This window comes from Pristiophorus japonicus, chromosome 7 (genome assembly GCF_044704955.1).
Source record: "Pristiophorus japonicus isolate sPriJap1 chromosome 7, sPriJap1.hap1, whole genome shotgun sequence".
In the NCBI taxonomy this organism is placed as follows: domain Eukaryota; kingdom Metazoa; phylum Chordata; class Chondrichthyes; family Pristiophoridae; genus Pristiophorus; species Pristiophorus japonicus.
Genome location: NC_091983.1, coordinates 242,844,554 through 242,867,234, shown reverse-complemented (window position 1 = coordinate 242,867,234; position 22,681 = coordinate 242,844,554). Strand labels below are relative to the sequence as shown.

Here is a 22,681-nt window from a genome sequence, read left to right as displayed (position 1 = left end):
TAGTCTGTCTCTCTGTTTTTACCACCAAAGTGGATAACCTCACATTTATCCACATTATACTTCATCTGCCATGCATTTGCCCACTCACCGAACCTATCCAAGTCACTCTGCAGCCTCATAGCATCCTCCTCGCAGCTCACACTGCCACCCAACTTAGTGTCATCCGCAAATTTGGAAATACTACATTTAATCCCCTCGTCTAAATCATTAATGTACAATGTAAACAGCTGGGGCCCAGCACAGAACCTTGCGGTACCCCACTAGTCACTGCCTGCCATTTTGAAAAATACCCATTTACTCCTACTCTTTGCTTCCTGTCTGACAACCAGTTCTCAATCCACGTCAGCACACGACCCCCAATCCCATGTGCTTTAACTTTGCACATTAATCTCCTGTGTGGGACCTTGTCGAAAGCCTTCTGAAAATCCAAATATACCACATCAACTGGTTCTCCTTTGTCCACTTTACTGGAAACATCCTCAAAAAATTATGGAGATAATAGGTTGTTATCTTCCAAAATTCAATGGGCTAGATTTTCAATTATTTTTGCATGCATAACGCCCACTTAACGTCCATTTTACCGCTGAAATGAGATATAATGCCCAGACATCACCCATTTAGTCACAAAATGGAAACGGACGCCCATTTTTGGACACTTATCGCCGAGCATTACATTCAGCATGTACGTGACGGCGGGAAAAAGTAATACCGCCTGCCCACTTTTTTGGGGCAGAATCATCAGAATGGGCAAAACTAACGCCCATAATATCGGCCAGCGTTTCTTTCTGCATGTAATTAACGCCGAGATTCAATAATACCGCCCGCCCACTTTTTTTTGTCGTAAAGATCAAATTTGCCAGTAAACTATCGCCAGTATATCGCTCAGCGTCACTTTCACCACCTCGCACACATCTCGTCCACAATATCGCTTGCCCAAAACACCGCTCAGAAAAAGTGGAACTGTTCTGAACGAATCACAGCTGTATGGGCGCCATTTTTCAAATCGCAGGTCGCTTCATTGAAAAGGCTGCTTCAACTTCGGGGGAGTTTGGATTGACTCTGGAATTCTTCTCAGGTGAAGTGACCATCTCAACAGACATCTTTTCAGACTGTGGATGATTGGGTTTTACTGTAGGTGTATTTTAGTGTGGAAATTATAGCTTCTGATCACTCAGTATTATACTTCATTGGAATGGGGCCAGCCATTTCCCAGCCTGCATCGATTAATACGCAGATGCTGCCGAGTGCAAATGGCACAATGTCTAATGCACATCATTATGTGCCCAATCTAAGACGTGCCAGAATGAGGAGGAGGTGCAGACTGTCATGTATTCAACAAGCATTGTAACCATGTATAATCTGACCTAAGTTGTACACTGTGAGAACAATGACCACTAGGTGGGAGACACGCCTAACCTGGACCTTCAGGTATAAAAGGGGAAGCTCCACCCACCTTCATCGCTTGAGTGCTAAGGAATAAAGGACAGGTCACAGACTGACCTTCTCTCAAGCATGAGCCTCATGTGCATTTATACTGTATAGTAAGGACGTATCAATGGTGACGAGAAGCTGGGATTTAAACCACGCACCATGGCCATTAGCAGAACAGACGAGAGGTACTGTGTTAAGGAATGGTTGGGACAGAGATTCAACATTGTTAAAGCAGCACACAGTTCTCCAGGCAGACAAGGGCAGTCGTGCATGCCCCAACATGTAGTCGAACCCAGAGGGGGAGTTCGACAGAGACAATGGCAAGCTGAACGGCGATTCACGCCATTGCAAGGGACAATGCGGCCAGTAATGGGGCCATCAACACCTATTAATGGCGCATTCAAGGACAGTCACAGGGGCAGTCAGGGACGATCGACTGACAAGGGATCTTTTGTTTCCAACAACAGCTCATGTTGGAGACGTGGAGGCACACACTCAGCCGGAGTTTGCAGAGATGAGCAAAATACCTTCAGAAATTGCCGAAATGAATGCTGGGGGAAATCGCTGGAAGCTGAAGTTCAGTGAGTTCATGTGGAGCACGTTTTCAGTTCATAAACCAGGACGCCACCAATAATGATGAAAGTGCTCCTCAATGGCATCCCAGTATCAATAGAGCTAGACACCGGGGCCAGCCAGTCCCTGATGGGTATCAAACAGTTTGAAAAGTTGTGGGCATCCAAGGCCAGGAGGCCAAAATTATCGCCAATTGACGCACAGCTACGGACTTACACAGATCATTTCTGTGCTCAGCAGCGCCACGGTAGTCGTGACCCACAAAGATTCGGAGAACAGCTTGCCACTCTGGATTGTCCCAGGGGATGGTCCCGCACTACTGGGGAGGAGTTGGCTTGCTGTCATGAACTGGAAGTGGGGCGATGTCAATGCAATTTCCTCTGTGAAGCGAGTATCATGCTCACAGATCCTGGACAAATTTGACTCATTATTTCAACCCGACATCAGCACTTTCATGGGGGGCCAAGGTAGTGATTCACATAAACCTGGACGCCAGGCCAGTACACCACAAGGCCAGAGCAGTGCCGTACGTAATGCGGGAAAAGATAGAAGGCGAATTGGAACGCCTGCTGAGGGAAGGCATCATCTCGCCAGTCAAATTCAGTGACTGGGCGAGCCCGATCGTGCCGGTGCTCGAGGCGGATGGGTCAGTCAGGATATGTGGTGATTACAAGGCCACCATCAATCGGGTGTCACTCCAAGACCAGTACCCGCTACCGAGAGTGGAGCACCTCTTTGCGACGCTATCTGGTGGCAAACTTTTTTCAAAATTGGACCTGACCTCAGCTTACATGACCCAGGAGCTGGCGAGTGAGTTGAAGAAGCTGACCACCATCACGACACACAAGGGGTTGTTTGAGTACAACAGATGTCCGTTCGGGATTCGCTCGGCCGCCGCGATCTTCCAACGAAATATGGAAAGCCTCCTCAAGTCGATTCCAGGGACGGTGGTTTTTCAGGACGACATCCTCATCACGGGTTACGATACTGAAGAACACCTCCACAACCTGGAGGAGGTGCTACGCAGACTGGACCGGGTAGGGCTGCGACTGAAAAAGGCGAAGTGCGTCTTCCTAGCTCCAGAGGTAGAATTCCTGGGGATGAGGGTAGCAGCAGACGGGATCAGCCCTACTGCGTCTAAGACGGAAGCGATCCAGAGAGCACCCAGACACCGTAACACGACGGTTCTGCGTTTGTTCCTGGGGTTCCTGAACTATTTTGGTAACTTTCTTCCCAAATTGAGCACACTGCTAGAGCCGCTACACGTGCTCCTATGCAAAGGTCGCGAATGGGTCTGGGGGGACAGTCAGGAAAGGGCTTTTACTAGAGCACGCAATTTGTTATGTTCCAACACTCTGTTAACACTATACGACCCATGTAAGAAACTTGTGTTAACGTGCGATGCGTCGTCCTATGGTGTCGGGTGTGTGTTGCAGCATGTCAATGTCAAGGGTCAGTTACAGCCAGTAGCTTATGCCTCCAGGAGTCTGTCCCAGACAGAAAGGGGTTACTGGATGGTAGAAAAGGAGGCGCTCGCATGTGTATATGCTGTAAAGAAAATGCACCAGTACCTGTTTGGCAGGAAATTTGAGCTGGAGACACATCACAAACCCCTAACGTCCCTTTTGGCCGACAACAAGACCATAGATGCAAACGCATAGGCCCACATACAGATGTGGGCACTCACGTTAGCCACCTATGACTATACAATTCGGCACAGACCGGGCACCAAAAACTGCGGCGATGCACTCAGCAGACTCCCACTAGCTACCACTGAGGGGGCTACCGAGCATGCTGCTGAGATGGTCATGGCTGTTGAAGCTTTCGGAAGCAAAGGCTCACCCGTGACAGCCCGTCAGATTAAAGTCTGGACAAATAGAGACCCGCTATTGTCTGTAGTCAAGAAATGTGTCCTGAATGGGGACTGGGCAGCCACATACAGGGCATGCCCTGAGGAATTTAAACCATTTCACAGGCGCAGGGATGAATTCTCGACTCAGGCCGATTGCCTACTGTGGGGAAACCGCGTAGTCATGCCCCAGATGGGCAGAGAGGTGTTCATCAGAGAACTCCACAATGAGCACCCGGGCATTGTCATGATGAAGGCAATTGCCATGTCTCACGTTTGGTGGCCAGGGATAGACGCAGATCTGGAACTTTGTGTTTGCAGGTGCAACACGTGTGCCCAGCTGGGCAATGCACCCAGGGAAGCCTTGGTCACGCATCCATGTGGACTACGCAGGTCCTTTCATGGGAAAAATGTTTTCGGTTGTCGTAGATGCTTACACCAAATGGATCAAGTGTGTCATTTTAAATTCAAGCACAGCCTCTGCCACGGTAGAAAGTCTACGGGCAATATTCGCTGCCCACGGTCTACCGGACGTCTTGGTCAGGGACAATGGCCCGTGCTTCACAAGCACTGAATTACAGGCAGGCAATGGAATTAACCATGTCAGAACGGCACCGTTCAAGCCGGACTCAAACGGCCAGGCAGAACGAGCAGTGCAGAGCAGGGGATGCTCAGAATCCAAGGGGGTTCCCTACAAAGCCGCTTATCACGCCTCCTGTTGGCCTATAGATCCCAACCACACTCGCGCACAGGGGTTCCACCCGCAGAGCTGCTAATGAAAAGGACGCTCAAAACCCGGCTATCCCTTATACACCCCACCATGAAAGAAATTGTCGAGAGCAGGCACCAGCCACAATATGACTACCATGACAGGAATGCGAAGGCGCGATGTATTGATGTAAATGATCCTGTTTTTGTCCTCAACTGCGCTGCAGGGCCCAAATGGCTCGCAGGCACTGTGATTGCCAAAGAGGGAAATAGGATTCTGGTAGTTAAACTTACCAATGGACAAATCTGCCGCAAACACGTGGATCAAACAAAAAGGAGGTTCAGCAACCCCATAGAAGAAGCAGAGGAAGAACACGATGTAGAGTTCACTCCATCACAGGTGACCGAACACCGGAACTAAAGGGAGGAGAGCCCAATCACTGTGGGCAGTCTGGATAGGCCTGAGGCACCGCAAACAGCAGATACTCAGGCCAGCGCCCAACAACTGGAGCCCCAACTCAGGCGCTCTACAAGAAAGCGTAAACCACCAGAGAGACTCAACCTGTGATCCCAATAAGACTTTGGCGGGGAGGTGATGTCATGTATTGAACCAGCATTGTAACCCATGTATAATCTGACCTAAGTTGTACACTGTGAGAACAATGACCACTAGGTGGGAGACAGGTATAAAAGGGGAAGCGCCACCCACTTTCATCACTTGAGTGCTAAGGAATAAAGGACAGGTCACAGACTGACCTTCTCTCAAGCATGGGCCTCATGTGCATTTATACTGTATAGTAAGGACGTATCACCGACCATACACACCCTGCACTTACAGGGGGAAGAGGTCTTACCTCAACATGTCCGAGAACACCTGCCTTCGGAGATTGCATTTCCACAAGGTGGTGATCACTGAAATATGCCAGCTCATCAGGGCAGATCTGCAGCCAGCCATCACCTTCAGGACATCACTGTCCGTCAAGGTCAAGGTCACCGCCGCACTGTCGTTCTACACGTTCAGTTCCTTTCGGGCCTCCACGGTCGACATTTCCCCTCTGTCTTACCATGCCACACATCGCTGCATTAGACAGGTCACGGAGGCCCTGTAACCGCGTAGGATGGACCTTATCAGCTTCCCCATGACCACGGAGGCTCAGACTGACAGGGCTGGAGCATTCTATTGCATTGCTAAGTTCCCGAAGGTGCAGCGAGCAATAAAGTGTACTCACATCACCATGCGGGCACCTTCTCAGGACCCAGAGCTTTTTCGCAACAGAAAAGGATTTCACTCTCTGAAGGTCCAACTAGTTGTCGAGCACAACCAGATAATAATGGCAGTGAATGCCAAATGTCCGGGCAGCTTCGATGAGGCTCACATTCTGCGTGAGAGCGCTGTCTCTGACATGTTTAACAGTCAGCCACAAGGACAATGGTGGATGCTTAGTGATAACCGTTATGGCCTAGCCACCTGGCTGATGACCCCACTGCATGACACCCACACCGAGGCCGCAAAGCGATACAATGACAGCCACAGAGACATGCAATTACTGTGCTTAAGCAGCGCTTTAGATGCTTGGAGCACTCAGGACGGGAGCTAAAATACAACCCTGACCAAGTAGCTAAATTAGTGGTCGTGTGCTCCATGTTGCACAACCTGGCTATCAGGAGGGGATAAGGCTTACCAGAAGGAACTGATGGTCCACCTGAGGAGAGAGAGAAAGAGGAGGACGAGGGGCTGGATGCTGACCTAGGGCCAGACCATCAGGCTGACTATGCAACCAAGCCCATGTCCCCCTCCAGACCGCAGGAAAGGGCCCGTGGTGGCTACATAGCTGCAAGACTCTTTTGTCAGAAGCTCATAAATAAGCGATTTACCTGAAAGAATGTTGCTGTAATTGACAAAGCTGACACACTGCTGTGTGTGTGCAGCTCAGACGTCAATGGTGGGTATCACCTTGGTGCCAGTTAAAGTTTAGGTTGATTCAAGTTAAATTTAATTTAACCCTTTCATGTCAAGGAATCACCAGTGTGTAACGATCCAGCTATCTGAGACAATGCGCAATAAGGTTATGTTGAATAAAAAACATTTAATATGACCATTGGTCTGAAAGCATAATTACCACGGGTAAAAACACCCCACCCTCACCCCACTTTTTCAACCATTGACATCAATCAAATGGTCAACATGTCCAGCAACACAGAAGACAAAGGCAAACCAACAGGGTGGTCCCCTCGCCCCATACATTACAACAAATTGCATACACTGAGATGGAGATATAAAAAAACCATTACCTGCGGACATGCACCTCACTTTCCTTTCCCCCTCCCATTCTTCTCCCCACCTCTACCCCTGCTCCTCCTTGCTCCACACCGCCTGGCCCAGGAGCTCCTCAGGCGGTGCCTCATTGGGGGAATGAAGGCAGAGCCGGTGGTTGCACGGTTACAGGAGCGGGGGATGCCGAGGTGGGAACATTCTTGGATCCAGAAGCAGGATCTTAGTCCTGTCTCTCATCTGTCATTGGCAGTGGTGGTGCGGAACCTAGGGGTGGAGTGCCATGCTCAGGGACCACTGAGAGGCCTGTGCCAGCAATGTTCCTGGCTATCGCCTCCAGGGCCTCCGGCATCCGCGGAACGTATTCAGTCATGGTAGCAGAAATGGTGGCCAGCTGTCAGGATATGCCCCCCAATACTTTGAGGATCTGGTCACCTGTGTCTACAGTTCTTCTGGACAACTTTACCATCTCTCCGCTCTCATCTGGCGCTCGTGGACCAGACTTGCCGCATCCACGAAATCTCTGTGGGTTGGCACCGTCCAGGGGACAAATGGGGTGCCCTGTGACGAGTTGGTTGGACCCGGTACCTCCAGAGTGGAGGCGGGAATGGCCGGAGGAGCACTAGATGACCTTGTGGGTGGAATGCCTTCTGGAGCCTGGCGATGCAGATTCCTCAAAGTCGCCGCTCTCATCCGTAGAGAACAGACCCAGCGGATTGATGGGCGAAAATCGGACCTCCTTAGCACCAGATGTAGGATAATTCGCCGCGTCCGGCCCTGCGCCCCCACCTTCTGGTCTCTGTGGTCTTGCCTTGGGACGCACTGCTGGCTGAGCTGCAAAACACACATGAGGTTATTAGAGGAGAAGTGGGTGCTAGGGTCACAAGGTGAGTCCAGTGCAACACACAGCATATGCACTACAAAAGCACCACCGTTATCAAAGTCATCACAGACATCACATTTCATGACCATCAACACATTGTGCATTGCAAAGATTTTCATTAGGCCAGCATTATTTATAGGACAATTTTAGAAACCATCTATCATATATGATTGTTCAGATATGAATGGGTGTGGCATCTATTGACTTTACATCACACAGTGGTGTATATTTTACTCACGTGGTATCACTTCAGTGTCTGCAGCTGCTTGCGTGTCTGCCCAGGGATGCCTCCCCACAAATGTGAGCACCCGCTCCCTCGTGTCAGTGATTTCGTTGGTGACTGGTGGCCCCCCACCCATTCGCCTCTGCACGGACCTAATTGTCGATAGCTTCTTCTGTAAAAGGTAACAGGACGACATGGCATGAGATCATTGCGTGATATAATTGCTAGGTACTGTCACAGAGATTGATACAACACATAACTGACAGATGTAATCATGATTATTATGATAATTATCATTCTTTACCTGAAGAAGTACACCGTGACCACAGGCTTTGAGTAAAACATTCCCGGTAAAAGTGAAACACCTCACATCTGATTATAGTCACTCATGACTCTTACAAATAAAATTATATAAATATATAAGTACATGTAAATCAATGTAATACTTACTCTTGCGGATCTGACAAGGTCGTAGGTACGTGCCTTCTTAGCGCAGTAGGCAGTACGTCAGTCTCATAATCTGAAGGTCCTGAGTTCAATCCTTAGAGAAGGCATTGATACTTGTAAAGATGTTTTAAAAAGTGCTCATAGGCGTGGCCGAAAGAGTACTGCTCTGACTTCGGTTAAAACCGTGACTTTATGAAAAAAGATTGCAAGTTCGAGTCCTGCCGTGGTTAATTAACTATCCGCGCCAGGATGTCCTTGGAGATGGAGCACGCGGTGTCCACCGGTACGCTCGCGGCCTTCCGCGAGAGGTGGGCGCCGGAGGGACTGGAGTGCATCGTTACCCCCGGCAACCAAATTTTAATTTGATTTTATTTATTTTACAGTTTGATTTGTTTTAATTGCCGGTTTTAGTGTCCCCCTCCCCTTTTATAGGGGGCACTTGTAGAATTAATGATTTTATGGCCCCCAAATTTTTTTTTAAAAAGTCAAAAAAAAAGGGCAGTTTGAAAAATGTTTGGAGTGTTCCCCAGATTGGGGGGCATTTGATTTAATGTTTATTTCGTTATCCAACCAAAAAGAGTTCTGACAAGGTCGTTCCATCACTTGTGGCATTGGTTGCCCTCACGCACCTCGTTGGTCGCTGATGAGACCACCTCTGCTATCTCGGTCCATAGCCTCTGGTAGGCCTTTGGGGTGGGATTCCCACGCCCTCCCTGTGTCAAACCACCCCAGTGTAACTTGACCTCCTGCAGGATGGAGGCATTTGCCTCGTCCAAGAACCTTGTCGCTCTTTTGCGCCCTCCAATGTGCTCCTCTCCCAGCTCACTGCTCTCGCCAGCTTGCTGTGTCACCTCCTCCTCTCCCTCCATAGGCACCAAATTCGGGAAAATATCTGGTTGGTAACAGTTAATTTTTTTTTCCCAATTTGCTTGAAACTCTCTCTCCTTCCTCCCAAAGCAGCCACACCAAACCCACACACGCCTTCAGTCCCTCTCAGTTCCCTCTCTCTTTGTCTCCTCTTATGCGCATGTCATGATGACCCTTGACCTCCTGAATTGCAGGAATCAAGCGTTGTCATTCTGTTGCTAAGGACGATGACACTTTACGGCAGAACGTCAGAGAGATTTAACGCTAATACCCATTTCATATCGCTCGCGGTAACGCCCTATTTCAAAAATGGAGACTAGGGGCTTTGACAAGCCGGCGATCTGAAAACCCATTTTTACCGCCCACGCCGGAAATAACGCCCATTTTTGGGCAATAAACACAAAAGTGTAAAATCTAACCCCATAGATTCTAGAACGGTTCCTGCAGATTGGAAGGTAGCTAATGTAACCCTGCTATTTAAAAAAGGAGGGAGCGAGAAAACGGGGAACTACCGACCCGTTAGCCTCACATCAGTAGAAGGGAAAATGCTAGAATTATTAACGATGTGGTAACAGGGCACTTAGAAAATAATAATAGGATTAGGCAGAGTCAACAATAATTTATGAAAGGAAAATCTTTTTTTTGAGGTTGTAATTAGTATAATAGATAATGGGGTAAACAGTGGCTGTGGTGTATTTGGATTTTCAGAAGGCATTCGATAAGGTGCCACACAAATGGTTATTAAACAAAATTAGGGCTCATGGGATTGGGGCTAATATACTAACATGGATTGAGGATTAGTTAACGGACAGAAAACAGAGAGTAGGAATAAACAGGTCATTTTTGGGTCGGCCGGCTGTAACTGGTGGGGTGCTGCAAGGATAGGGCCCCACCTATTCACAGTCTATATCAATGGTTTAGATGAGGGGACCAAATATATCTAAGTTTACACGATGATACAAAGCTCGGTGGGAATGTAAGTTGTGAGGAGGATGCAAAAAGGCTTCAAGGGGATATAAACAAGCTAATTGAGAAGGCAAGATCATGGCAAATGGAATATAATGTGGAGAAATGTGAAGTTATGCACTTTGATCGGAAAAATAGAAAAGCAGAGTATTTTTTAAATGGTGAGAGATTGCGAAATGTTGGTGTTCAGAGGGACCTGGGTGTCCTTGTAAACAAATCACTGCAAGTTAACATGCAGGTACATCAAGCTATTAAGAAAGCAAATGGTATGTAGGCCTTCATTATAAGAGGATTTGCGTATAAGAGTAAAGACGTCTTACTGCAATTATATAGGGCCCTGGTGAGACAGCACCTGGAGTATTGTGTACAGTTTTGGTCTCTTGAGGGAGTGAAATGAAGGTTCACCAGACTGATTCCTGGGATGGGGGAATTATGTTATGCGGAGAGATTGTGTAGACTAGGCTTATATTCTCTAGAGTTTAGAAGAATGAGAGGTTATCTCAATGAAACATATAACATTCTTACAGGGCCTGACAGAGTAGATACAGGGAAGATGTTTCTTCTGGCTGGGGAGTCTAGAACCATTGGTCACAGTCTCAGAATAAGGGGTCGGCCATTTAGGACTGAGATGAGGAGAAACATCTTCACTTAGGGTGGTGAATCTTTGGAATTCTTTACCTCAGAGGGCTGTGAAGACTCAGGGCTAGAACCTGCACTTTTGTGGTTATCACCCAAAAATGGGCGATATTTCTGGCGTGGGCGTTAAAAAAGGGTTTTCAGATCACCGGCTTCTCGCCCATTCTCAAAGCACCTAGTTTCCACTTTTGAAAATGGGTGTTACTGCGAGCGATACAAAATGGGCGGTAGCGTTACATTTTTTTGACCTTCTGCCATAAATTGTGGCCATCCTAAGCAACGGCATGGCAAAGCTCGATTCCCGCGATTCTGGAGGCCAAGGGTCATCATGACATGCGCAGAAGAGGAGACAGAGAGAGAGAGGGAGTTGAGAGGGACTGAAGGCGTGTGTGGGTTTGGTATGGCTGCTTTGGTAGGAAGGAGGGAAACTTTAGAGCTTCACAACATGTAGGCAAACAAAAAGTAGCTGTTACCAGTAACAAAGGTTACTGCACAAGATAAAAGTTAATGGGGTTGGGGGTAATATATGAGCATGGATAGAGGATTGGCTAACTAACAGAAAACAGAGTCAGGATAAATGGTTCAATCTCGGGTTGGCAAACAATAACTAGTGAGGTGCCGCAGGGATCAGTGCTGGGACCCCAACAAATTACAATCTATATTAACGACTTGGAAGAAGGGACTGAGTGTAACGTAGCCATGTTTGCTGACGATACAAAGACGGGAGGAAAAGCAATGTGTGAGGAGGACACAAAAAATCTGCAATTTGGCTAAGTGAGTGGGCAAATATTTGGCAGATGGAGTATAATGTTGGAAAGTGTGAGATCATGCACTTTGGCAGAAAATATCAAAGAGTAAGTTATTATTTAAATGGAGAAAGATTGCAAAGTGCCATAGTACAGTGGGACCTAGAGATAATTGTGCATGAAATACAAAAGAATGATATGCAGGTACAGCAAGTGATCAGGAAGGCCAATGGTATCTTGGCCTTTATTGCAAAGGGGATAGAGTATAAAAGCAGGGAAGTCTTACTACAGCTATATAAGGTATTGGTGAGGCCACATCTGGAATACTGCGTGCAGTTTTGGTTTCCATATTTACAAAAGGATATACTTGCTTTTGAGGCAGTTCAGAGAAGGTTCACTAGGTTGATTCCGGGGAAAAGGGGTTTGACTTATGAGGAAAGGTTGAGAAGGTTGGGCGTCTAATCCTTGGAATTCAGAAGAATGAGACGTGGTCTTATCGAAACGTATAAGATTATGAGGGGGCTTAACAGGGTGGATGCAGAGAGGATGCTTCCACTGATGGGGCAGACTAGAACTAGAGAGCACGATCTTAGAATAAGGACCACCCATTTAAAACTGAGATGAGGAGAAATTTCTTCTCTCAGAGGGTTGTAAATCTGTGGAATTCGCTGCCTCAGAGTGCTGTGGAAGCTGGGACATTGAATAAATTTAAGACAGAAATAGACAGTTTCTTAAATGATAAGGGGATAAGGGGTTATGGGGAGCACACAGGGAAGTGGAGCTGAGTCGATGATCAGATCAGCCATGATCTTATTGAATGGTGGAGCAGGCTCGAGGGGCCATATGGCCTACTCCTGTTCCTATTTCTTATGTTCTTATGTTCTTATATTTGCTCGAATTTGGCTTATAAAATGGAAAGAGAGGAGGAGGCATCACAGCACGCTGTGTAGACTGACGCTGGAGAGAGCAGTGAGGAGCGCATTGGAGGGCTCAAAGGGAGCCAGGAGGTTCTTGGATGAGACAAATGCCTCCCTCCTGCAGGAGATTGAGTTAAGCGGGACTGATTTAACACAGGGATGGCATGGGAAGCCCACCCCAAAGGCATACCAAAAGATATGGACCGAGATAGCAGACCATTGAGGTGCGTGAGGGCAACCAATGCCACAAATGATTGAACGACCTTGTGGGATCCGTAACAGTAAGTATTACATTGATTTACATGTACTTACGTATTTATATAATTTGAATTGTAACAGTCATGAGTGACTATCATCAGATGTGAGATCTTTCACTTTTACCGGGAATGTTTTACTCAAAGCCTGCAGTCACGGTGTACATCTTTAGGTAAAGAATGATAATGATCATAATAATCATGATTACATCTGTCGGTTATGTGTTGTATCAGTCTCTGTGACAGTAACTAGCAATGATATCACGCAATGATCTCATGCCATGTCGTCCTGTCACCTTTTACAGAAGAAGCTATCGACGATGAGGTCCATGCAGAGGCGAAAGGGTGGGGTGCCATCAGTCACCAGCGACATCACTGACATGGAGGAATGGGTGCTCGTACTCATGGGTAAGCACCCCCAGACAGCCATGACGCATCTGAAGACCCTGAAGTGATGCCACGTGAGTAAAGCTTACACCATTGCGTGATGTATAGTCAATAGGTGCCACACCCAATCATATCCGAACAATTATATATGATAGATGATTTCTAAAAGATGATAAATAATAATGGTCTAATGAAAATGCGTTGATGGTCATGAACTGTCATGTCTGCGATGATTTTGTGAGTGGTGGTGCTTTTGTCGTGCATATGCTGTGTGTAGCGCTGGACTCACCTTGTGACCCTAGCACCCCCTTCTCTAATAACCTCATTTGTGTTTTGCAGCTCAGCCAGCAGCACGTCCCAAGGCAAGACCACAGAGATCAAAAGGTGGGGGCGTGTGGCAGGAGTCGGCGGACAACCCTACATCTGGTGCTGAGGAGGTCCAATTCTCGCCCGTCAATCCGCTGGGTCTGTTCTCTGCAGATGAGAGCACCGACATCGAGGAACCTGCATCGCCATGCTCCAGAAGCCATTCCACCCAAGGCCATCTAATGGTCCTCCGGTCATTCCCACCTCCACTCTGGAAGTACTGGCCCCAAGCAGCTCGCCACAGGGCACCCCATTTGTCCCCAGGACGGCGCCGACCCCGCGGAGGCCTCATGGACGCGGCAGGTCTGTTGCACGAGCGCCTTGTCCAGGAGGACTGTAGACATTGATGACCAGCTCATCGAAGCATTGCAGGGCATATCCCGACAGCTGGCCACCATCTCCGGCACCATGACCGAATATATTCTGCGGATGGTGGAGTCCCTGGATGTGATAGCCAGGAACACTGCTGGCACAGGCCTCCCAGTGGTCCCCGAGCATGGCACTCCACCCCTAGGTTCCGCACCACCATGCGAACGATAGATGAGAGCAAGGACCAAGATCCTGCTTCTGCATCAGAGAATGTTGCCCAGTCGGAATCCCCCGCTCCCGTACCCATCCAACGACCGCATCTGCCTTCATCCCCCCCAAGGAGGCACTGCCTGCGGAACTCCTCGGCCAGGCATCATGGAGTGAGGAAGGGAAGGGGTAGAGGTGGGGAGAAGAAGGGGAGGGGGAAGGAAAGTGAGGTGCATATCCGCAAGTGATGGCTGTGTTATAATCTCCATCTGGGTGTATGCAATTTGTTGCAATATATGGGGGTTGGGGACCACGCTCCTGCTTTGCCTTTGTATTCTGTGTTACTGGACAGGTTGAACATGTGATTTATGTCAATGGTGGAAAAAGTGGGGTGTGGGCGGGGGTTGGGTGCTTTTGATGCTTATGATTTTAGACCAATGTTGGTATAAAATATTTGTTATTGAACATAACCTTGTTGCGCATTGTCTCAGATAGCTGCACCGGTACACACTGGTGATTCCTTAACATGAAATGGTTAAATACAACTTAACATCAATCAATGTAAACTTTAGCTGGCACCAAGGTGATGGGCACCATTGATTTCTAAGCTGCACACACACAGCAGTGTGTCAGCGTTGTCACTCACATCAGTGCTCTTTCAGGCAAATCGTTCAGATATCAGCTCCTCATGTAAGAATGCTGGCATTTGTTCAGGACAGTTCCACTTTTTGTGGGCGTTTTTTTGGGGTGAACGATATGTGTGCGAGGTGTTGAAATTGACGCTGGGCGATCTGCTGGGGAAAAGTTTCGGTAAATATGCTCTTCACGACAAAAGAAAGTGGGCGGGCGTTAATATTAAATCTCGGTGTTAAATATTATGGGCGCTGATTTTGCCCAATCTGATGGATCCGCCCAAAAACAGTGGGCGGACGGTAATATTTTTTCCCGGTGTTAAACACATGGGGAAAGTAACGCCCGGTGATAAGTTTCCTAAAAATTGGTGTCAGTTTCCATTTTGTGGCTAAATGGGCGATATCTGGGCGTTACACATCATTTCAACGGTAAAATGGGCGTTAAGTGGGTGTTAAGCATGCATAAAATTGCAGGATCTAGCCCTAGGTCTTTGAGTATATTCAAGACTGAGATCGATAATTTTTTGGATATTAAGGGAATCAAGGGATATGGGGATAGTGCAGGGTAGACTTGACTACTCCAACGCAATCCTGGCTGGCCTCCAACATTCTACCCTACGTAAACATGAGATAATCCAAAATTCAGCAGTCCATGTCATAACTCGCATCAGCCAGCTCACCCATCACCCCTGTGATCGCTGACCTACATTGGCTTCTGGATAAGCAATGCCTCCATTTCAAAATTCTCATCCTTGTTTACAAATCCCTCCATGGCCCTCCCTATCTCTGTAATCTCCTCCAGCCCCACAACCCCCTGAGATATCTGCACCCTTCAAATTCTGCCCTTTTGAGCATCCCCGATTTTAACTGCCCAACCATCTGTGGCCGTGCTTCCAGCTCCTTGGCCCTAAGATCTGAAACTCCCTCCCTAAAGAGAGGTAAGATAGATTGTGGAAATAAACTAGCACGAAATATAAAAACAGATAGTAAGAGTTTCTACAGGTACATAAAAAGGAAAAGAGTGGTTGAAGTAAATGTTGGACCCCTAGAGGATGAGACTGGGAAATTAATAATGGAGAACAGGGAAATGGCAGAGACTTTGAACAAATATTTTGTATCAATCTTCACAGTAGAAGACACTAAAAACATCCTAATAGTGGATAATCAAGGGGCTATAGGGAGGGAGGAACTTAATACAATCACTAATGAAGTAGTACTCGGTAAAATAATGGGACTAAAGGCGGACAAATTCCCTGGACCTGATGGCTTACATCTTAGGCTCTTATAAGAAGTGGCTGCAGAGATAGTGGATGCATTGTTTGTAATCTACCAAAATTTCCTGGATTCTGGGGAGGTCCCAGCAGATTAGAAAACCGCAAATGTAACGCCCCTATTTAAAAAAGGAGGCAGACAAAAGGAAGGAAACTATAGACCAGTTAGCCTAGCATCTGTTGTTGGGAAAATGCTGGAGTCCATTATTAAGGAAGCAGCAGCAGGACATTTGGAAAAACATGATTCAATCAAGCAGAGTCAGCATGGTTTTATGAAAGGGAAATCTTTTTTTATAAATTTGCTGGAGTTCTTTGAGGATGTAACAAACAGAGTGGATAAAGGGGAACCAGTCGATGTGGTGTATTTGAATTTCCAGAAGGTAACACATAAGGTAACACATAAAAGGTTACTGCACAAGATAAAAGTTCACGGGGTTGGAGGTAATATATTAGCACTGATAGAGGATTGGCTAACTATCAGAAAACAGAGAGTCGGGATAAACGGGTAATTTTCCGGTTGGCAAACAGTGACTAGTGGTGCATGTATCTCACACTACTGTATAGAACTGTATCTTACCATGCTATACATGATTGTAACTAGATATGACCTGTAACCACAAGCATACTTTACCACCAGGGGTGCACTTACAGGAGAGACTGCATATCTGTTCCACACAGGTATATAAAGGCAGGTCTCAGGCAAGTGCGACCTTGACTTCAGTATGTGCCTCGTGTAAGTCTGTACTGCAGTGTCAGGACTTTACAGTGGTGACGAGTTATGGGATCACAGAATCCACAGAATGGCTACCAACGGCTCAGATGAGAAATACAATGCTGGAGACAATTGGGAGGACTTTATAGAAAGGCTCCAGCAAAGCTTTGTAACCAAAGACTGGTTGGGCGACGATAAGGCAGACAAGAGAAGAGCCCATCTCTTGACCAGCTGTGGCTCAAAAACATACGCCTTAATGAAGGACCTGCTGGCAACCGAGAAAGCAGCAAGCAAGTCGTTTGAGGAGTTGAGCACACTGGTGAGAGACCACCTGAAGCCAGCGAGCAGACTACACATGGCCAGACACAGGTTCTACAACTACAGACGCTGTGTGGGTCAGAGCATACCCGACTTTGTGGCGGAATTTCGGAGGCTGGCTAGTTTATTTGAGTTCTAAGGAGAGAAGAACTGAGAGACTTTTTTATTGAAGGAATAGGCCACGCAGGCATATTCCGAAAGCTTATAGAGACCAAGAACTTGACCCTAGAGGCAGTAGCACTGGTCGCACAGACATTCTTGGCAGGAGAAGAAGAAATGAGGTTGATCTATACTGCGGGTACGACAACTAACGAAACATCAGAACAAGGGGTTCACAGCGTAAAACGAGCCGCTACCCCCACACACAGACAAAGGCAGGAGAGCAGGCCTTCAACAGCAGGCAGTGGCGCCAGAAGCCATCAAGGGCCACATGAACGGCCGTTTACACCTCATCAACCCACAATGCGAGCAATCAACTACAGACTGAGAGAAGCTCAAGAGAGATCAGCCAGACGCAGCTCATCCTTCGGAAACAATGGAAGCGGTCTGTGCTGGAGATGTGGGGGAAGGCACTCAACAAGGGGGTGTCGATTTCAGCAAGCTGTTTGCAGAAACTGCAACTATACAGGGCATCTGGCTCGCATGTGCAGAAAAACAGCAGCTCGGCTGGTATATGAATCGGAAGGGTTGGAAAGCGGACCAGAAGACGGTGGAGACAGTGCCCGGGACGCCGGGGTACAGCGAGTCAACACGATCAATGTCCACTGTTCTGACAACAAGACGTCTCCAATAATGATGAGGGTCCTACTCAACGGAATATCTGTCAACATGGAACTGGACATGGGAGCTAGTCAATCTCTCATGAGCGTCCAACAATTTGAACAGCTGTGGCCGCACAAAAGCAACAGACCAAAACTCACAAGGATCGACACCAAACTAAGGACCTATACCAAATAAATCATCCCAGTCCTTGGCAGCGCCATGCTCTCAGTCACACACAAAGGGATGGTGAACCGACTTCCCCTGTGGATTGTCCCCGGAGATCTCCCAGCACTGTTGGGGAGAAGCTGGCTGGCAAAACTAAATTGGAAATGGGATGATGTTCACGCCATGTCGTCAGAGGAACGGACCTCCTGCTCAACAATTCTAAGTCGTTTTGAACATCTCTTTCAGCCAGGTATGGGCACCTTCAAAGTGGCTAAAGTTAAAAATCTACATCACACAGGATGCCAGACCGGTCCATCACAAGGCTAGAGCTGTGCCTTATGTGATGAGGGAAAAGATTGAACACGAACTGGACCGGCTTCAGCGGGAAGGTATTATCTCACCCGTGGAATTTAGCAACTGGGCAAGTCCCACCATCCCCATCATGAAGCCTGATGGATCCGTACGAATCTGTGGGGATTACAAGTCTACCATCAACAGAGTCTCCCTACAGGACCAATACCCACTGCCCAGAGCGGAGGACCTATTTGTCACATTGGCTGGAGGAAACCTTTTCTCGAAACTGGATCTCACATCTGCGTATATGACGCAAGAACTGACCGAAGAGTCTAAGCTACTCACCACCATCAACACACATCGAGACCTTTTTGTGTACAATCGATGCCCATTCGGCATCAGGTCGGCAGCTGCTATATTCCAGCGCAACATGGAGAGTCTGCTCAAGTCCATCCCGGGGACGGTTGTGTTTCAAGATGACATACTCATCACGGGCAGGGACACCGACTCCCGTCTCCGCAATTTGGAGGAAGTACTAAGTCGATTGGATCGGGTAGGCCTAAGAGTTAAGAAATCCAAGTGTCTGTTTCTCGCACCCGATGTTGAATTTTTGGGCAGAAGGATTGCCGCTGATGGAATCCGCCCGACAGAATCCAAAACCGAAGCAATTCGTCTGGCACCCAGGCCCCAGAATGTCTTGGAACTGCGCGCATTTCTCAGGCTACTCAATTACTTTGGGAACTTTATGCAGAACTTGAGCACGCTGCTGAAGCATCTCCATGTGCTACTCAGAAAGGGGTGCGATTGGATTTGGGGGGACGCCCAAGAACGCGCCTTCAATAAGGCACGCAACCTTCTATGTTCCAACAGTATTTTAGCCTTTTTTGACCCAGGTAAAAAGCTAGTTCTTACATGTGATGCATCAGCGTACGGGGTCGGGTGCGTTTTACAGCACGTCAATGATGCGGGTAAATTACAACCCATTGCTTCTGCCTCCAGGTCACTTTCGCGGGCGGAGTGCGGGTACGGTATGGTTGAGATGGAGGCACTCGCGTGCTTGTACGGTGTCAAAAAGATGCACCAATACCTTTTTGGGACCAAGTTCGCGTTAGAAACTGACCACAAACCCCTCACGTCCCTGCTATCTGAGTGCAAGGCAATAAACATCAACGCCTCGGCGCGCATTCAGCGGTGGGCACTCATGCTGGCATCTTACGACTACACAATAACTCACAGACCAGGTACAGACAACTATGCTGACGCGCGTAGCAGGCTATCCCTGGTGACCATGGAAGGGTCCGACGAACAGGACTGTGAGATGGTCATGGCAATCAATGCCTTTGAATCCACAGGTTCGCCCATGACGGCTCGCCAAATCAGAGCGTTATAACCAGCGTTATCCTAAGTCAAAAGATGTGCTTTATCTGGTGACTGGGCAGATGCCCGCGATGCCTGCCCCGAGGAGATCAAACCTTTCCATAGGCGCATGCATGAACTATCACTACAGGCAGACTGCCTGATGTGGGGCAGCCGAGTAGTTATGCCCTTGCGAGGCAGAGAGGCGTTTGTCCGGTAGCTCCACCGCGAGCACCCAGGGATCGTCCTTATGAAGGCCATAGCCAGATCCCACTGGTGGCCTGGCATTGACGCGGACTTGGAGCTCTGCGTCCGGCGGTGCACTATTTGTGCCCAACTCAGTAATGCCCCCAGGGAGGCCCACCTAAGCCCCTGGCCCTGGCCCACCAAACAATGTAGACTATGCGGGCCCATTCATGGGCAAAATGTTCCTCGTAGTCGTCAATGCATTTTCAAAGTGGATCGAGTGCACCATTTTAAGCTCGAGCACCACTTCCACCACTGTGGAGAGCCTTAGAACCATGTTTACAACGCACAGAATTCCTGACATATTGGTCAGTGATAATGGTCCGTGCTTCACCAGCGCAGAATTTCAAGATTTTGTCGTTGACCACGGCATAAATCACGTTAAGACGGCACCGTTCAAGCCGACCTCCAATGGCCAGGCGGAGCGAGCAGTGCAAATTGTTAAACAAGGCATGCTAAAAATCCAAGATCCCACGCTGCAGAGCCGCCTGTCGCGACTGCTGCTGGCATACAGATCTCGTCCGCATTCGTTGACTGGGGTTCCCCACGCGCAACTATTGATGAAACGGATCTTAAAGACTAGGCTCTCGTTATTTCTCCCAGACATGCATGAAATTGTTGAGGCAAAGCACTGTAAGCTAACTGAGTACCATGACCAAAATTCGAGGGGGAGGTGCAATGAGATAGGGGACAAAGTGTTTGTGCTAAACTATGGCAGGGGTCCCAAATGGCTTGCAGGGACAGTAACAGGCAAGGAAGGAAACAGGCTACTGGTTGTACAAATGGATAATGGCCAAACCTGCCGGAGGCATGTAGACCAAGTAAAAAGTAGATTCACCAACAACACTGCAGAACCAGAGGCAGACTACAATGTGGAACTCACACCACACCTGGTGGACAGACAGAGGGAACAACCTGAGGAAAGAGCAGTCTCAACAGACAACCCAGGTGAGATACCAGCAATCATACTGAACGAAACAGACAGCCCAGGCGAGATACCAGCAATCACACCAAAAGAAAAACAGGCACCAAGGCAAACAACTGAACCACAACTAAGACGCTCCACGTGAGAGTGTAGACCACCTGAGAGACTGAATCTATAAAGACAATAAGACCTTGGGGGAGGGTGATGTCATGTATCCCACATTACTGTATATAACTGTATCTTACCATGCTATACATGACTGTAACTAGATATGACCTGTAACCACAAGCATACTTTATCACCAGGGGTGCACTTGCAGGAGACACTGCATACCTGTTCCACACAGGTATATAAAGGCAGGTCTCAGGCAAGTGCGACACTCGAGAGCTGTGAAATAAAGGTGCAGGTCCAGAGTGACCTTGACTTCAGCATGTGCCTCGTATAAGTCTGTACTGCAGGGTCTTTAACTATTTACAATCTATATTAATAACTTGGATGAAGGGACTAAGTGTAATGTAGCCAAGTTTGCTGATGATACAAAGATGGGTGGGAAAGCAAATTGTGAGGAGGACATAAACAATGTGCAAAGGGATATAGACAGGCTAAGTGAGTGGGAAAAAAAACTTCAGCAGATGGAGTATAATGTGGGAAAATGTGAGATTATCCACTTGGCAGAAATAATAGAAAAGCAAATTATAATTTAAACGGAGAAAAATTACAAAGTGCTACAGTACAGAGGAACCTTGGAGTCCTTGTGCACGAAACAAAAAAAAGTTAGTATGCAGGTACAGCAAGTAATCAGGAAGGCAAATGGAATGTTGGCCTTTATTGCAAGGGGCAGAGAGTATAAAAGCAGGGAAGTCCTGCTACAACTGTACAAGGTATTGGTGAGGCCACACCGAGAGTACTGTGTACAGTTTGTTCTCCATATTTAAGGAAGGGTATTATTGAATATGTAAGCACTCTGTTAATGACTCCATGAGGCAGGGGTATGGCACTTGAACTGTACAGACTGTAGTCCTTTATTGCAACTCCTAGAGTGAGGACACCAAGAGGTGAGTTCCCTTTTATACTTGGTTACCTGCAATGTACAGGTGACCCTTAAGTCTCCAGCAGCTGCACCCTCTGGTGTACAGGTATGGTATATACAGGGTGAAGGTACATTCAGGTCTAGTGTTACATAGAAACATAGAAAATAGGTGCAGGAGTAGGCCATTTGGCGCTTCGAGCCTGCATCACCATTCAATGAGATTATGGCTGATACAGTACACGCAATATACATAACAACACTCCCCCTAAGTCTTTCCCAAGTCCTTATTGCCATGACATGGGGAGGTGATCAATTGTGGGCTGTGGGAGGTTGTGGTGAAGGTTGTGTGGGTGCCAGGTGTGGATCCCTGTGCTTGTGGCTGCCCTCATCCATTTCCTCCCCCTCACACACAGACCATGTGGGTGTCACTGTTGGAGGATTCCTCAGTGGTGGAGCCAATGCAATGGGTAAGGTACATACACTGTAGAATGGGTAAGTGGTGGCGTTTGGTGGTGGGCAGGGCCACAGGGCTGTGTGGGCTCCTTGTCCTTCATTCGTGGTGGAAGTTTGGTCATTCCAGGGTCCGCCGAGAAAGCTGGAGGGTACTAGCTTCTCGCTCCCGGTGCTGGCCCTGGTGGCCAGGGGGTGTAGGGCCGATCTGGTGCAGGTTGCCAGTGGTGGTGGCTGTGCTGCCCATTGACTGCTATCCCTGCAGTGGGTCTGCTCCCACTGGGTGTATGTGAGCCTTCCTGGGGCATCACATTTGTCCCAAAAGCCCAGGCTACATGGTTAGGTAGCCGACTGGACCTGGGGGGTCTCCCACGGGGGGTTTCCTCTGGCATTGACATTATACCTGTAGAATTCGGTGTTCTTTAACAATCTACTTTTTACATGCATGACACATTGGCTCCGATCGCAACTAGTTGACT

The 22,681-nt window shown here is 48.0% G+C and overlaps 1 protein-coding gene across 1 annotated transcript in view; it reads left to right on the top strand.

Moving 5' to 3' along the window:
• Positions 1-22,681, top strand: part of LOC139266712 (dynein axonemal heavy chain 8-like) — a 2,132,242-nt gene that overhangs the window by 990,782 nt on the left and 1,118,779 nt on the right. Inside the window, exons 24-26 of the mRNA XM_070884298.1 lie at positions 13,078-13,223; positions 13,499-13,543; positions 18,148-18,290. Coding sequence (XP_070740399.1) covers positions 13,078-13,223; positions 13,499-13,543; positions 18,148-18,290 — 334 coding nt within the window. The remainder of the gene's footprint in view (positions 1-13,077; positions 13,224-13,498; positions 13,544-18,147; positions 18,291-22,681) is intronic.